We start from the raw sequence: 15,898 nt of genomic DNA, 5'->3' as shown, positions 1-15,898 counted from the left end.
GAAAAAGAGTTTGGGATCATGGGACGCAAAGACGGACGACAAACGTTTTTACCGGCTCACGTACGGAACTCTAAAAAAATTATGCGAAAATTATTTTCTTAATTCTAACAAAAGTTGACAGCCTCAATGGAATGGTGATTTCAGTATTGGACACGTTCCGTGGGACGGGCGCCAGCGTGTGAGGGCTGCCGTGGTACTTACGTGGCGGGTGGGAGCGGACGACGGCGTGGAAGCCGTTGTCGCCGTCCACCTCGTAGTCGACGGTGCGCACCTTGCCGTCGGGCCCCAGCAGGCTGTAGGCGCCCTTCACGTACTCGCCGACGCGGGACTCCCACCGGTCCGACACCACGCCCGACTCCGCGTCGTCCACCGCGTACCTGAAGTCGTACCGCACCTGCCGGCAGAAACGTCGCTCCAGTGACCGCCGCCACAGACAACACGCCCACCCCAGCCGGCATGCGCAACACACGGGGGATGAGGTTACACAGGCACAGACAGATAGCTAAGTACACGTACTTTCAGCTGCGTTCCTCCATAGTGACGAGATGACACCCTATATCATGTAAAAATAAATGCACTGACGAAAAAATCACAACACCAAAAAATAATTAATGTAGATTAATTATATTTCGAGAATACACATGTCTAGGTAACATTCTCAAGTAATTAACACTGCAAGATCACAAGTTATTGTAAGGTAAGCCTTTGAAAATGTGAAATCTAGCACATTAATAAACGGTGTAACCGGCAGAACGTTGAATGCAAGCATGCAAACGTGTAGGTATGTTCTCAGTTTGTTGGGTGCAGTTCCGTGCCTGTTGCACTTGGTCGGTCAATTTACGGACGGTTAATGCCGTTTGTGGATGACCCTGAAGTTGTCATCAAATGATGTCCCATTGTGTTCCACTGGACACAGATCTGATGACCTAGCAGGCCAAGAAAACACGTCGACACACTGTAGAGCATGTTGGGTACAACAGCGGTATGTAGTCGAGCGCTATCCTGCTGGAAAACACCCCGTGGAATCCTGTTCGTGAATGGGAGTATAACAGATAGAATCACCAGACTGACGTACAAATTTGCAGTCAGGGTGCGTGGGGTAGCCACGAGAGTACTCCTGCAGTCATACGAAATTGCATCTCAGACCATAACTCCCGTTGTAGGTCCAGTGTGTCTAGCGCGCAGACATGTTGATTGCAGGTCCCCAACTGGCCTCTTTCTGGCCAACACACGGCCATCACTGGCACCGCGGCAGAACCAGGTTACAGGTAAAAACACCACAGACCTCCACCCTGCCCTCCAACGAGCTCTCGCTTGACACTACCAATGTCGCAAACGGCGGCGGTTACTGGTCAGTGGAATGCACGCTGCAGGACGTCTGCTTGGAGCTGTCCTTGAAGTAAAGGACGTGTGACAGTTCATTTGTCACTGTGGTGCCAACTACTGCTCAAGTTGCTACTGCAGATGGAGTAAGAAACGTCAGAACCATAGACCGAACACGATGACCTTCCCTTTCGGTAATGCCACGTGGCCGTCCGGAACCAGGACTTCTTGCGACTATACATTCTCGTCAGCACCTCTGCCAGCAGTCATGTACAGTGCCTAAATTCCTGCAACGTTTTTCTGCTGTATTGTAGAAGGAACATCCAGCTCTCGTAGCCCTTTTACACGACCTCGATGGAGCTCAGTGAGGTGCAGATACGGTATCTTTGTCGCCTTAAAGGCTTTCTTTACTAACATCAACTCAAAACAGTCTCAAACGTAATCACTATAGCTGCGCTACTAACGCCACTTTTGTTCAACTGGTGCAAAATCTGAATAGACATCATCTTTCAGATGTAGAAAGATGCCTACCAACTTTCGTTTTGTCACAGGTGTCCTTGGTGCTGAGATTTTATTTCCGTCAGTGTATAAACACACATTCAAAAAAGAATAACTAAGCTAATATTCATTCCACAGAAACCTTGTTAAATGATTTTCAAGTACGTGAAATAAATCGATTATCTGAAATACATTATTTATACACCTTGAATTCCTCGCCGTAGTGTAGCGGGACTTTGAATTTCGCCGCGCTACACTCGTTCCCGTTCCCTCAGATAAAAAATATCCCGCCGCAGCGGTACGAGCGCTCGACGGCAGAGAAAATACTAACATTGTAACTCGTTTTTGTTTTCTATCCGTTTCTTGTTTGTCTCTTGATAGACGGAGCTTAAGGCAGACGTGATCTGATGAAGACGTTAAAAAAAACTTACTAGCTAGTCTTGATCTGATTTTAATGTGTAGGCATGTTGTGGAAGTTGTTAAGAAATTCGGAGGATGGAAGTAGCAAAGTAAATTAAATTGCATACAGTATCAAGATGATTTTAATTGGTATAAATTAGTGATTCCTGGACTATTGCAAGATTTCGGAGCAGACTTTTCACGCAGAAATGAAGGATATTTTTGAAGACCAGGACGCCACCCGAAAGAAGACAAGTTAACCTGGTAAAGGATGATCTCTCATCTACGCCACTTCCCCCTGTCAGTTACATTTTGTTATTCTCTGTTTCTTTTCAGTAAGTTTTGTAGTGGAAATTGGTTTAACGTTTGCTCAAAAACGCCACAAGGACCACCCCAACTATAGCTTTTCTGTAATACGAAGTCCGATTTGCATTTCATTCTTTCCTTTTTGCACGGTCATTTACGATTTTAAAACCCCCTTTTTATTCACCATTTCTTCCCACATTTTCAACCTTTTTTCCTTTTCTTTTATTCTCTTTTTTTTATTAACCACTACAGTAGTCAGGGGACAGCATGTTTGGCTAGTTATCAAAACGACCTCGTCAATGAAGACGAAAGAGCAGACAAAGTTTCAGTGCACCGTCTTGCCCTTTTGAACGGAAACAACCGTTAATGCAGGAAGAATCACATATGATCAGCGGTGTGAGGATGCAGAAGTCTAAAGAAACCACTGCAGACGGCCAGTGTGGCCGAACGGTTCTAGGCACTTCAGTCTGGAACCGCGCGGCCGCAACCGTCGCAGGTTCGAATCCTGCTTCGGGCATGGATGTGTGTGATGTCCTTGGGTTAGTTAGGTTTAAGTAGTTCTAAGTTCTAGGGGACTGATGACCTCAGATTTTAAGTCCCATAGTGCTCAGAGCCATTTGAACCATTTTTTGAAACCACTACATTAACGATACATTCACTGGACACGTCGCCTGAGATTCAGTGTCACGACTCTTCATTGGAAAATATTCCAATTAATCTCCTGTTAAGATCTCGTGTAGGGGGTTGCCAAAGGAGGGGGTGATAAAGGTAATAACCTGAATAATCTAAGCAAGGATGATATTTTACGAGTCAGAAATCTGAATGTGGCAGGGAAGCTAGAAAATTTGAAAAGAGAATTGTAAAGGCTCAGTCTAGTGGAGTTAAATGGAAAAAAAGATACGATTTCTCGTCTGAGGAATATAAGATAGTAACAACAGTAGCAGAATATGGTGTAACGGGAGTATGATTCGCCATGAATAGCAAGGTTAACAGAATTATTCTAACCATAACCGATAGCAAACCAGCACGAACGACGAAAGTTCAGGTATAAGAAGTAAACCATCAGGCAAAGAGGACATTTATCGCAAAAATGGTCTTCTGGTACCAAACACTGGACTTAATTTGAGGAAGAAGTTTCTCAGAGTGTTTGCTTTGATCACGGCATTGTACAGAAGTGGAATATGGACTGTGGGAAAACTGGAACAAAAGAGAATCGAAGCAATTGAGATATGCTGCTACAGACGAATGTTGAAAATTAGGTGGACTGGTAAGGTTAGGAACGATGAGGTTCTCCACACAATGGCGAGAAAAGGAATACATGGAAAACACTGAGAAGAAGAAGAGAGAGGATGGTAGGACATCTGTTAAGACACTACCAGGGAACAACTTCCAGGGTACTCGAAGGAACTATGGAGAGTAAAAACTGCAGAGGAAAACAGAGACTAGCATAACTCGTATCATACCAGTCAGAAGAGTGACAATAGGAAATAAGAGAAAAGTCTGAAGTGTTCAAGATAATTCTTTAACTGTTGTAGCCATGCATCGTCAAACTTAAGTCAGTCTATAACACTAACACACATAGCATTACTACAATGAAGGAATGAACTCAAGTTAATTGACTATTTTACTGCTGCTGATGGATTATCGAAATTGTGTGTTCCTGAATAATGTACATCTTTCAGATCCAAAGTAACTAACTTTAAATCTTTGTGTAGGTTGCTCTTATTTCTGGTATTGGTTTTATGAACAGGGCTTTTTCATTGAAAAACATTTACAAGTCTCAGTGGAACGTTCTTAAATTCCACAAGTAATTTTTATTATAAGATTTTACACTCCGAAAACATTAGTTTGAGTTGGTGAGTTGCGCCAAAATAATATCCTGTTTGATATTATGAAATAAATTTAACAGAAATATGTTATGCCTTTTTTATTCTTATATGTCTAACAATATCCTTAATCAAAATAAATATTTACTTAAGTGTTCCAAGAATTCTGCTGTATGCTGTTTCCATCTGAATTCCGTATCACTAAGTTATCCAAAGAGTTTAACAATGTTAACCTCTTATGTTTGCTTATCGTGTTATTTTAGACATCGATTTAGTGGAAATCTCTTACAAGTTCGGAATTACGTATATATACACTCCTGGAAATGGAAAAAAGAACACATTGACACCGGTGTGTCAGACCCACCATACTTGCTCCGGACACTGCGAGAGGGCTGTACAAGCAATGATCACACGCACGGCACAGCGGACACACCAGGAACCGCGGTGTTGGCCGTCGAATGGCGCTAGCTGCGCAGCATTTGTGCACCGCCGCCGTCAGTGTCAGCCAGTTTGCCGTGGCATACGGAGCTCCATCGCAGTCTTTAACACTGGTAGCATGCCGCGACAGCGTGGACGTGAACCGTATGTGCAGTTGACGGACTTTGAGCGAGGGCGTATAGTGGGCATGCGGGAGGCCGGGTGGACGTACCACCGAATTGCTCAACACGTGGGGCGTGAGGTCCCCACAGTACATCGATGTTGTCGCCAGTGGTCGGCGGAAGGTGCACGTGCCCGTCGATCTGGGACCGGACCGCAGCGACGCACAGATGCACGCCAAGACCGTAGGATCCTACGCAGTGCCGTAGGGGACCGCACCGCCACTTCCCAGCAAATTAGGGACACTGTTGCTCCTGGGGTATCGGCGAGGACCATTCGCAACCGTCTCCATGAAGCTGGGCTACGGTCCCGCACACCGTTAGGCCGTCTTCCGCTCACGCCCCAACATCGTGCAGCCCGCCTCCAGTGGTGTCGCGATAGGCGTGAATGGAGGGACGAATGGAGACGTGTCGTCTTCAGCGATGAGAGTCGCTTCTGCCTTGGTGCCAATGATGGTCGTATGCGTGTTTGGCGCCGTGCAGGTGAGCGCCACAATCAGGACTGCATACGACCGAGGCACACAGGGCCAACACCCGGCATCATGGTGTGGGGAGCGATCTCCTACATTGGCCGTACACCACTGGTGATCGTCGAGGGGACACTGAATAGTGCACGGTACATCCAAACCGTCATCGAACCCATCGTTCTACCATTCCCAGACCGGCAAGGGAACTTGCTGTTCCAACAGGACAATGCACGCCCGCATGTATCCCGTGCCACCCAACGTGCTCTAGAAGGTGTAAGTCAACTACCCAGGCCAGCAAGATCTCCGGATCTGTCCCCCATTGAGCATGTTTGGGACTGGATGAAGCGTCGTCTCCGCGGTCTGCACGTCCAGCACGAACGCTGGTCCAACTGAGGCGCCAGGTGGAAATGGCATGGCAAGCCGTTCCACAGGACTACATCCAGCATCTCTACGATCGTCTCCATGGGAGAATAGCAGCCTGCATTGCTGCGAAAGGTGGATATACACTGTACTAGTGCCGACATTGTGCATGCTCTGTTGCCTGTGTCTATGTGCCTGTGGGTCTGTCAGTGTGATCATGTGATGTATCTGACCCCAGGAATGTGTCAATAAAGTTTCCCCTTCCTGGGACAATGATTTCACGGTGTTCTTATTTCAATTTCCAGGAGTGTATTTCATCTTTCCATACTCTGATGACGAAGAAAGAAAGATTAAAATTTAACGTCCGGTCGTCAGTGACGTCGTTATAGGCAGAACACAAGCTCATATTACAAAAGGCTGGGGAAGAATTCGATCTTTCCAAAGAAACCAACCTGCCATTTGCCTGGAGAGATTTACGAAAATCTCGGGAAACCTAAGTCTGGATGGTCGGCGGTAATATGAAACCGTCGCCCTCCTGAATACGAGTTCCGTGTGCTAACCACTACGCCGCCTAACGAAAACTTGGCTGTAGAGCATTTATTATCGATGAAAACTTCGTTGAACTATATGTCTACTCAATTACCGTTCTATCCCAGTGTCTGTATCATTTTCAAACAAAAGAAACTTAGCATCTGGTAATGTTACTAAGGAAATTACGTTAATACGAGGGCTGTCGATAAAGTAAGTTCCGATCGGTTGCGAAATGGACGCAGTGAAAACCCGATGAAGCTTTGCACAGATGTGTTGGGTAGTCTCTCTGGTATTACCGTCGATCGCATCAAGACGCTATTTTCAGTTGTGAGCGCACTATGAGCGAGTGAAGGTGCCTAGAACAACGATGACTCCCGCCAAGTAGGACGGCCCGCTGAGAGGCCTCGCCTGAATGAATGCAGCCCACCTGACACAACTGCCACGCACTTCCCTCTTAATGGCCGTACTCTGCAGGGGCAGTGAAGACGCTCCTGCAGCCTTTTCGATGGGAAGTGTCCGATCACCCACAACACAGCCCTAATTGGCTCGTCCTGAGTATCATCTCTGTTCACATGAAACGCTGTCAAAAATAAAGTTTACCTGTTTGTAGCGCAGCAGGTGGAACGGGAACTTTTACGTAAGTGCAGTATCAGGCTCAGTAGTTATATAAAATAATGTCATAACAATCTAACTACACTTAAACATTAATGGTTAACTTTCAATAAGTATTTTGATAATTATTTTGTTCATAATTTGTCAGCTAAGTGCAATGCTGACGACACAGACAATTACCTATCGAGATTTTGAATAATGGACTGTCATTCTGTCTTTAAAATTACGTACTTTGCACAGTTTAATCTACTGATAATGAAATATTTTGCCAATAATTGATCAACTATGTTTTGAATGATAATAATTCATTAATTGGGTGATTGTCAGGAGGAATAAGCTTTATAGTTTCATGAAATATCCTTGAACTAACTTCAGCTGAATATGCATTGATATAAATCTTAATAATAAAATTTATTACTTCAGTCTATTATTAAGTTACTACGGCTTATCATGTGCAACAATTAACTACGATAACCAATCGTTCAAAACAGTCTGAAATTTACTCCTCATCGTTAATGCAAATAATTTGATAATTAACATATTTTCTCTTGATAATGGCGTGACACCCTCGGTTCAATAAAGTAAGGATCGGAAGGAACCTACTTGATGTTATTGTCGGGTGGAATGTAACTGCAACACTTCGATTATAAAGTGCTTGTTATTATTGTTCAACTTCAGAGAAAAGCACAGTCACTGGCAAGCCTTCTACAATTTTGGTCTGCGAAAATTACGTAGATCTTACTTCCCTCGTTGTCGGTGGATCGACAGAAGTCCACGTCGGCGACACAATGTGGCAGCGGGCTTTCACTGTTGCGACTTGGGCCCACAGTGCGCTTCACATTTAAGCCCTCGTTTCTTCAGCACTACGCCCATTAACCCATAATAACTTGCCCCGCCATACTTCCAGATATGCCGACCGTTACTTTCCCGTCGTACTTAGATCCACACACTAGCCGTTATATGTAACACAGCTAGGACTAGCAGCACTCGACTCTACTTCTTACTCCCAGCACGACGTCACTGCTACTACTGCCCAGCGACACGACAAAACAATCGTGGTGGAGATCATGATCAGCAATTCATGTCATGGCCTCCACGCTCTCCCGACTTAACCTCATGCGATTTCTTTCTGTGGGGTTATGTGAAAGATTCAGTGTTTAAACCTCCTCTACCAAGAAACGTGCCAGAACTGCGAGCTCGCATCAACGATGCTTTCGAGCTCATTGATGGGGACATGTTGCACTGAGTGTGGGAGGAACTTTATTATCGGCTTGATGTCTGCCGAATCACTAAAGGGGCACATATCGAACATTTGTGAATGCCTAAAAAAACTTTTTGAGTTTTTGTGTCTGTGTGCAAAGCATTGTGAAAATGTCTCAAATAATAAAGTTATTGTAGAGCTGTGAAATCGCTTCAATCATTTGTAATAACCCTGTATTTGCCTTATTTCATTAGTGGCCACCACTCTCTTGGTCCACTGGATGGAGTACTTGCTCTGATCGAGAGCAGTACATTTCAGGGGAGTGAATGTCCACTTGTTATTGGTTATTGTTAATAATACCAACTTTCTTTCCAAATACATGCACATACTTTCAAAGCAATTTCTTTAAACCTACTTGTTGCAAGGAAACAATGGTTTTATGCTCTATGGTCTTAATGGTCTTATCTTTTACTTGATTTTCAATATTCTCAACCAGTCGTGTGTGTGGAGGTGTACTGTGGGTGGACACTATTCTCTTTTTAAGGAACTATATCTTTAAGCCTAGGCAGTACTTTCCATACTCTATCTTTGTGTTTACCAATTCAACTACAACATTTTTACCATTGATGTTTAGAAAACATTTGGCTAAGGAGAATTCGGTCACTGTGTACTTCTCTCTCGGGAAATCAATGGCAAGAATGATTTCTGCAATGAACCCACTTTATTCTAGGAACAGACATTTCATATATCCATTTCCTGTTTCAAGATGCACTTGGTTTTGCATTTTGACATTTCATGACTAAACACCAACAGCTCTAATAACCTTACAATTCTGTAAAGAAAATATTGGTACTTTTGTGACCTCATGAACGTTACTAAATGAACTGGATGACATGACATTCACCACAGCACTCATGTCAAAGCAACATTGTAATCGATGGCTTCCCTACAACGACATGTACAGTAGCTTGAACAATTTCTTCACTGTGACCCATCATTTGCAGTAGACAGCTTTTATTGTTTCTTAATGTCTGTGTCATGGTTGTTACATACAGTGCTCCCCCCTTGCCCAACATTTCAGGTCACTATGTGGCCAAACTTATTTAGCTGAAGCTCACATCTTACCCTGCCTTAATAATATTCACAGTGGGATTTTGTAACCACTAGCTTGTTTCAAAAGTATTGTTTTGTATTGGAGTGTCTTGTATTTTTATGATTACTGCTAACATTTGATAGATTGCAGGTTCCCAGTCGGGGCAACACTGATCATTATTGTTGTTGTTCTGCCAGTGCCAGAATTTTTGCTGTTTTGAGTCATCAGTCTTCTGACTGGCTTGATGCAGTCTGCCACACATTCCTCTCCTGTGCCAAGCTCTTCATCTCAGAGTAGCACTTACAACCTACACCCTCAATTATTTGCTGCATATATTTATCCTCTGTCTTCCTCAGTAGTTTTCACCCTCTATAGCTCCCTCTAGTACCATGGAAATTATTCCCTGATGTCTTAACTCATGTCCTATTATCCTGTCCCTTCTTCTTGTCAGTGTTTTCCACATATTACTTTATAATTATCTGCATAACCTCCTCATTCCTTATCTTATTAGTCGAAATAACTTACAAAATTTGTCTGTAGCATCACATCTGAACTTCTTCCCACAGTCCAAGTACACTACCATAAAATGCTGTGCTCAAAATGTACATTCTCAGCAATTTCTCTATCAAATTGAGGCCTATGTTGGATACTAGACGACGTATATTCCTCAGGAATGCGCCGTTTGCCAACCATAGTCTACTTTTGATGCCTCCTTGCTCTATCTGCCATTGCTTATTTTGCTGCCTTCGTAGCAGATTTCCTTAACTTCATCTACTTAGATGTTCTCATTTCTGCTATTTACTCTTCGATTTACTCTGAATCTTTATTGTGTACTGATTAGATCTGTTCATTTCATTCAGCAGACCCGTAATTCCCATTCAGTTTCACTGAGGATAGTAATGTCATCAGCAAATCGTATCATTAATACCCTTTGACCTTGAATTATAGTTCCACTCCTGAATCTGTATTTTATTTCCACATTGTTTCTTCGATGTCTAGATTGAACAGTAGGGCCCAAAGACTAGTGTTTGTTCGATAATTCTCGCACTTCTCAGCTCTTGCAGTCTTCAAATCTGTGTGGATGATATTTTTCCCAAAGTCAGACGGTCTGTCGTCAGACTCACATATACTACACATCAACGTGAATCGTTGTTTTGTTGCCATTTCCCCCAATAATTTTAGAAATTCTGATGGAATATTATCTATCTCTTCTGCCTTATTTGAACTTAAGTCTTACAAAGCTCTTCTAAATTCTGATTCTTGTGCTGAATCCCTATCTCTTCTAAGTCTACTCCCGTTTCTCCTTACATCAAGTTAGACAAATATTCCCCCTCACAAAGGCCTTCAGTGTACTCTTTCCACGTGTTCATTCCCTCCTCTGCATTGAACAGTGAAACTCCCGTTGATCTCTTAATGTTACCACCCTCACTTTTAATTTCGCTAAAAGTTATTTTGATTTTTTTTTTATTTGCTGAGTCAGTCATTCCGACAATCGCTTCTTTTTCGATTTCCTTACATTTTTTTCGCAGCCATTTTGTTTTAGCTCCCTTGCTCTTCCTGTTTACTTTATCCCTCACTGACATGCATTTCTGTATTCCTGAATTTCCCTGAATATTTTTGTACTTCCTTCTATCATCGATCAGCTGAAGCATTTCTTCTGTTTTCCATGGCTTTTTCGCAGTTACTTTCATTGTAGCTATGTTTTTCTTTCAAACTTCTGAGAGTGCTCTTTTTAGAGATGTCCATACCTCTTCGAATGTTCTGCCTACTGAGCTACTCCTTATTGTAGTACATAGAGCATCAGAGAACTTTAAACGTGTCTCTTCATTCTTTAGTACTTCTGTATCCCTCTTTTTTGCTTATTGATTGTTCCTAACTAGTTTCTTGAACTTTAATTTACCCTTCATCACTATTACATTGTTATTTGTGTCTATATCTGCTCCTGGATACGCCTTACTATCCGGTATCTGATTTCGAAATCTCTGATCGTGATGGAATCTAACTGAAATCTTCCCGTATTTCCCGGTCTTTTCCAACTTTACCTCTTCCTCTTGTGATTTTTGAACAGTGCATTACTCGCTATTTCTAGCTGAAATCTGTTACGGAACTCATTAGTCTTTCTTCTGTCTTATTCCTAGTACCAAATCCATATTCACCTGTAACCCTTTCTTCTACTCCTTCCCCTACAATCGAATTTCAGTCCCCTTGACTATTAGATTTTCAGCTCCCATTATCTACTGAATTATTCGTTCAGTATCTCCGTAGACTGTCTTTCTCCTCACCTTCAGCTTACGATGTCACCTTGTACACCAGAACTATCGTTGTCATGGTTGGTTTGCTGTCGATTCTGATAAGAAAAACCCTATCACTGAAGTGTTCACAGTAACACACTGCCTGCCATGCCTTCTTATTCCTAACAAATACTACTTCTATTATACTAGTTTCTGCCGACCTAACCACTGACTTCCACTATATCTACCATATGATACCATTACCAATATAAGCATGGTGATGTCGGTTATTATTTGTTCTACTCTTATTAATATTTAGTGGTCTACGATCAATCAGCGGTGCTTACACAACATAAAATGTCCACAACTCTCTCGCGTTCTTGCCTGATTGTAGGACTGGATACACAACAGGGTGAACTGTGCCACGCCATTATTGTTATCGTTATTGGTAAACTTTAAATTTTCATTTGTCAGAATGTAATACAGATATGAAGTACGCAAGATTGGTTTCTTGGTCACAGACTAATTATTCTCTTAGATACAGCAGCAATTTTGCTTTTAATATTCGTTGTTGTTGTTGTGGTCTTCAGTCCTGAGACTGGTTTGTTGCAGCTCTCCATGCTACTCTATCCTGTGCAAGCTTCTTCATCTCCCAGTACCTAGTACAGCCTAAATCCTTCTGAATATGTTTAGTGTATTCATCTCTTGGTCTCCCTCTACGATTTTTACCCTCCACGCTGCCCTCCAATACTCAATTGGTGATCCCTCGATGTCTCAGAACCTGTAATACCAACCGATCCCTTCCTCTAGTCAAGTTGTGCCACAAACTTCTCTTCTCCCCAATTCTATTCAATACTTTCTCATTAGTTATGTGATCTACCCATCTAATCTTCAGCATTATTCTGTAGCACCACATTTCGAAAGCTTCTATTCTCTTCTTGTCCAAACTAGTTATTGTCCACGTTTCACTTCCATACATGGCTACACTCCATACAAATACTTTCAGAAACGACTTCCTGACACTTAAATCTATACTCGATGTTAACATATTTCTATTCTTCAGAAACACTTTCCATGCCATTGCCATTCTACATTTTATATCCTCTCTATTTCGACCATCACCAGTTATTTTGCTCCACAAATAGCAAAACTCCTTTACTACTTTAAGTGTCTCATTTCCTAATCTAATTCCCTCAGCAAACCCGACTTAATTCGACTACATTCCATTATCCTCGTTTTGCTTTTGTTGATGTTCATCTTATACCCTCCTTTCAAGACACTGTCCATTCAGTTCAACTGCTCTTCCAAGTCTTTTGCTGTCTCTGACAGAATTACAATGTCATCGGCGAACCTCAAAGTTTTTATTTCTTCTCCATGGATTTTAATTCCTACTCTGAACTTTTCTTTTGTCTCCTTTATTGCTTGCTCAATATAACATCGGGGATAGTCTACAACCCTGTCTCACTCCCTCCCCAACCACTGCTTCCCTTTCAAACCCCTCGACTCTTATAACTGCCATCTGGTTTCTGTACAATCGTAAATAGCTTTTCGCTCCCTGTATTTTACCCCTGCCACCTTCAGAATTTGGGAGAGAGCGTTCCAATCAACATTGTCAAAAACTTTCTCTAAGTCTACAAATGGTAGAAACGAAGGTTTGCCTTTCCTTAATCTTTCTTCTAAGATAAGTCGTAAGGTCAGTATTGCCTCACGTGTTCCAACATTTCTACGGAATCCGAACTGATCTTCCCCAAGGTCGGCCTCTATCAGTTTTTCCATTCGTCTGTAAATAATTCGCGTTAGTATTTTGCAGCTGTGACTTATTAAACTGATAGTTAGGTAATTTTCCCATCTGTCAACACTTGCCTTATTTGGGATTTGAATTATTATATTCTTCTTGAAGTCTGAGGGTATTTCGCCTGTCTCATACATCTTGCTCACCAGATGGTAGAGTTTTGTCAGGACTGGCTCTCCTAAGGCTGTGAGTAGTTCTATTGAAATGTTGTCTACTCCGGGGGCCTTGTTTCGACTCAGGTCTTTCAGTGCTCTGTCAAACTCTTCACGCAGTATGATATCTCCCATTTCATCTTCATCTACATCCTCTTCCATATCCATAATATTGTCCTCAAGTACATCACCCCTGTATAGACCCTCTATATACTCCTTCCATCTTTCTGCTTTCCCTTCTTTGCTTAGAACTGGATTTCCATCAAAGCTGTTGATATTCATGCAAGTGGTTCTCCTTTCTCCAAAGGTCTCTTTAATTTTCCTATAACCAGTGTCTATGTTACCCCTAGTGAGATAAGCCTCTACATCCTTACATTTGTCCTCTAGCCATCCCTGCTTAGACATTTTGCACTTCCTGTCGATATCATTTTTGAGACGTTTGTATTCCTTTTTGCCTGCTTCATTTACTGCATTTTTATATTTTCTCCTTTCATCAATTAAATTCAATATTTCTTCTGTTACCCAAGGGTTTCTACTATCCCTCGTCTTTTTACCCTGTTTGATCCTCTGCTGCCTTCATTATTTCATCCCTCAAAGCTACCCATTCTTCTTCTACTGTATTTCTTTCCCCCATTCCTGTCAATTGTTCCCTTATGCTCTCCCTGAAACTCTGTACAACCTCTGGTTCTTTCAGTTTATCCAGGTCCCATCTCCTTAAATTCCCACTTTTTTGCAGTTTCTTCAGTTTTAATTTACAGTTCATAACCAATAGATTGTGGCCAGAGTCCACATCTGCCCCTGGAAATGTCTTACTATTTAAAACCTGGTTCCTAAATCTCTGTCTTACCATTATATAATCTATCTGATAACTTTTAATATCTCCAGGATAGTTCCATGTATACAACCTTCTTTTATGATTCTTGAACCAAGTGTTAGTTATGATCAAGTTGTGCTCTGAGCAAAATTCTACCAGGCGGCTTCCTCTTTCGTTTCTTAGCCCCAATCCATATACACCTACTACGTTTCCTTCTCTCCCTTTTCCCACTCTCGAATTCCAGTCACCCATGACTATTAAATTTTCGTCTCCCTTCACTACCTGAATAATTTCTTTTATCTCCTCATACATTTCATCAATTTCTTCGTCGTCTGCAGAGCTAGTTGGCATATAAACTTGTACTACTGTAGAAGACGTGGGCTTCGTGTCTGTCTTGGCCACAATAATGCGTTCACTATGCTGTTTGTAGTAGCTTACCCGTACTCCTATTTTTTATTCCTTATTAAACCTACTCCTGCATTACCCCTATTTGATTTTGTATTTATAACCCTGTATTCACCTGACCAAAAGTCTTGTTTCTCCTGCCACCGAACTTCACAAATTCCCACTATATCTAACTTTAACCTATCCATTTCCCTTTTTAAATTTTCTAACCTATCTGCCCGATTAAGGGATCTGACATTCCACGCTCCGATCCGTAGAACGCCAGTATTCTTTCTCTTGATAACGACGTCCTCTTGAGTAGTCCCCGCCCGGAGATCCGAATGCGGGACTATTTTACCTCCGGAATCTTTTACCCAAGAGGACGCCATTATCATTTATCCATACAGTAAAGCTGCATGCCCTCGGGAAAAATGACGGCTGTAGTTTCCCCTTGCTTTCAGGCGTTCGCAGTACCAGAACAGCAAGGCCATTTTGGTTAGTGTTACAAGGCCAGATCAGTCAATCATCCAGACTGTTGCCCCTGCAACTGCCGAAAAGGCTGCTGCCCTCTTCAGGAACCACACATTTGTCTGGCCTCTCAACAGATACCCCTCCGTTGTGGTTGCACCTACGGTACGGCTATCTGTATCGTTGAGGCACGCAAGCCTTCCCACCAACGGCAAGGTCCATGGTTCATGGGGGGTTTAATATTCGAAGAACATCTTTATGTGAGAAGGGCTCATGCCAGTACTGTCTTATTCGAGTACTTCGAAAAATACTTACACATGCTACCATGCCTAGTGTTGAACCGTTCAGGATTAAGTGCCTCCATAGGAAGACTTCCTTGGATATCAACAGACTAGTATTCTGACAAGTACCATTTTCAAAAGTTTGTTATTTTGACATTTTGCAGTGCCCACAGATTCCAAGGCGAGGGCACCACCTTGAGTGAAACCGTTGACGTACTGAATCTTTTGCTGATCTGTCAACGACTGCCGGCCTGTGTGGCCGAGCGGTTCTAGTCGCTTCAGTCTGGAACCGCGCGACCGCTACGGGCGCAGGTTCGAATCCTGCCTCGGGCATGGATGTGTGTGATGTCCTTAGGTTAGTTAGGTTTAAGTGGTTCTAAGTTCTAGAAGACTGATGACCTCGGATATTAAGTCCCATACTGCTCAGAGCCATTTGAAGCATTTGTCCACGACTTTATTGGCACACGTTTAAATGACTTGATTAAAACGACGGAATCAATATCTTTTTTTGTTAGGGATAAAATTGAAACTGTCTGGAGTTTAATAATCTTTCGTCGAATATAA

General features: G+C 42.5%; 1 protein-coding gene across 1 annotated transcript in view; it reads right to left on the bottom strand.

Moving 5' to 3' along the window:
* The window catches only part of LOC126419382 (cuticle protein 19-like), a 36,998-nt gene extending 21,618 nt beyond the window's left edge, over nucleotides 1-15,380 (bottom strand). Inside the window, exons 1-2 of the mRNA XM_050086570.1 lie at nucleotides 15,369-15,380; nucleotides 202-394 (exon numbers count right to left, since the gene is read on the bottom strand). Of these exons, the coding sequence (XP_049942527.1) occupies nucleotides 202-394; nucleotides 15,369-15,380 (205 nt within the window). The remainder of the gene's footprint in view (nucleotides 1-201; nucleotides 395-15,368) is intronic.
* Between the last annotated feature and the right edge of the window lie 518 nt (nucleotides 15,381-15,898).

This window comes from Schistocerca serialis, chromosome 9 (assembly GCF_023864345.2).
Source record: "Schistocerca serialis cubense isolate TAMUIC-IGC-003099 chromosome 9, iqSchSeri2.2, whole genome shotgun sequence".
NCBI classification, from domain to species: domain Eukaryota; kingdom Metazoa; phylum Arthropoda; class Insecta; order Orthoptera; family Acrididae; genus Schistocerca; species Schistocerca serialis.
Note: the sequence above shows the minus strand (reverse complement) of the source record. Positions and strands in the feature narration are given on the sequence as shown.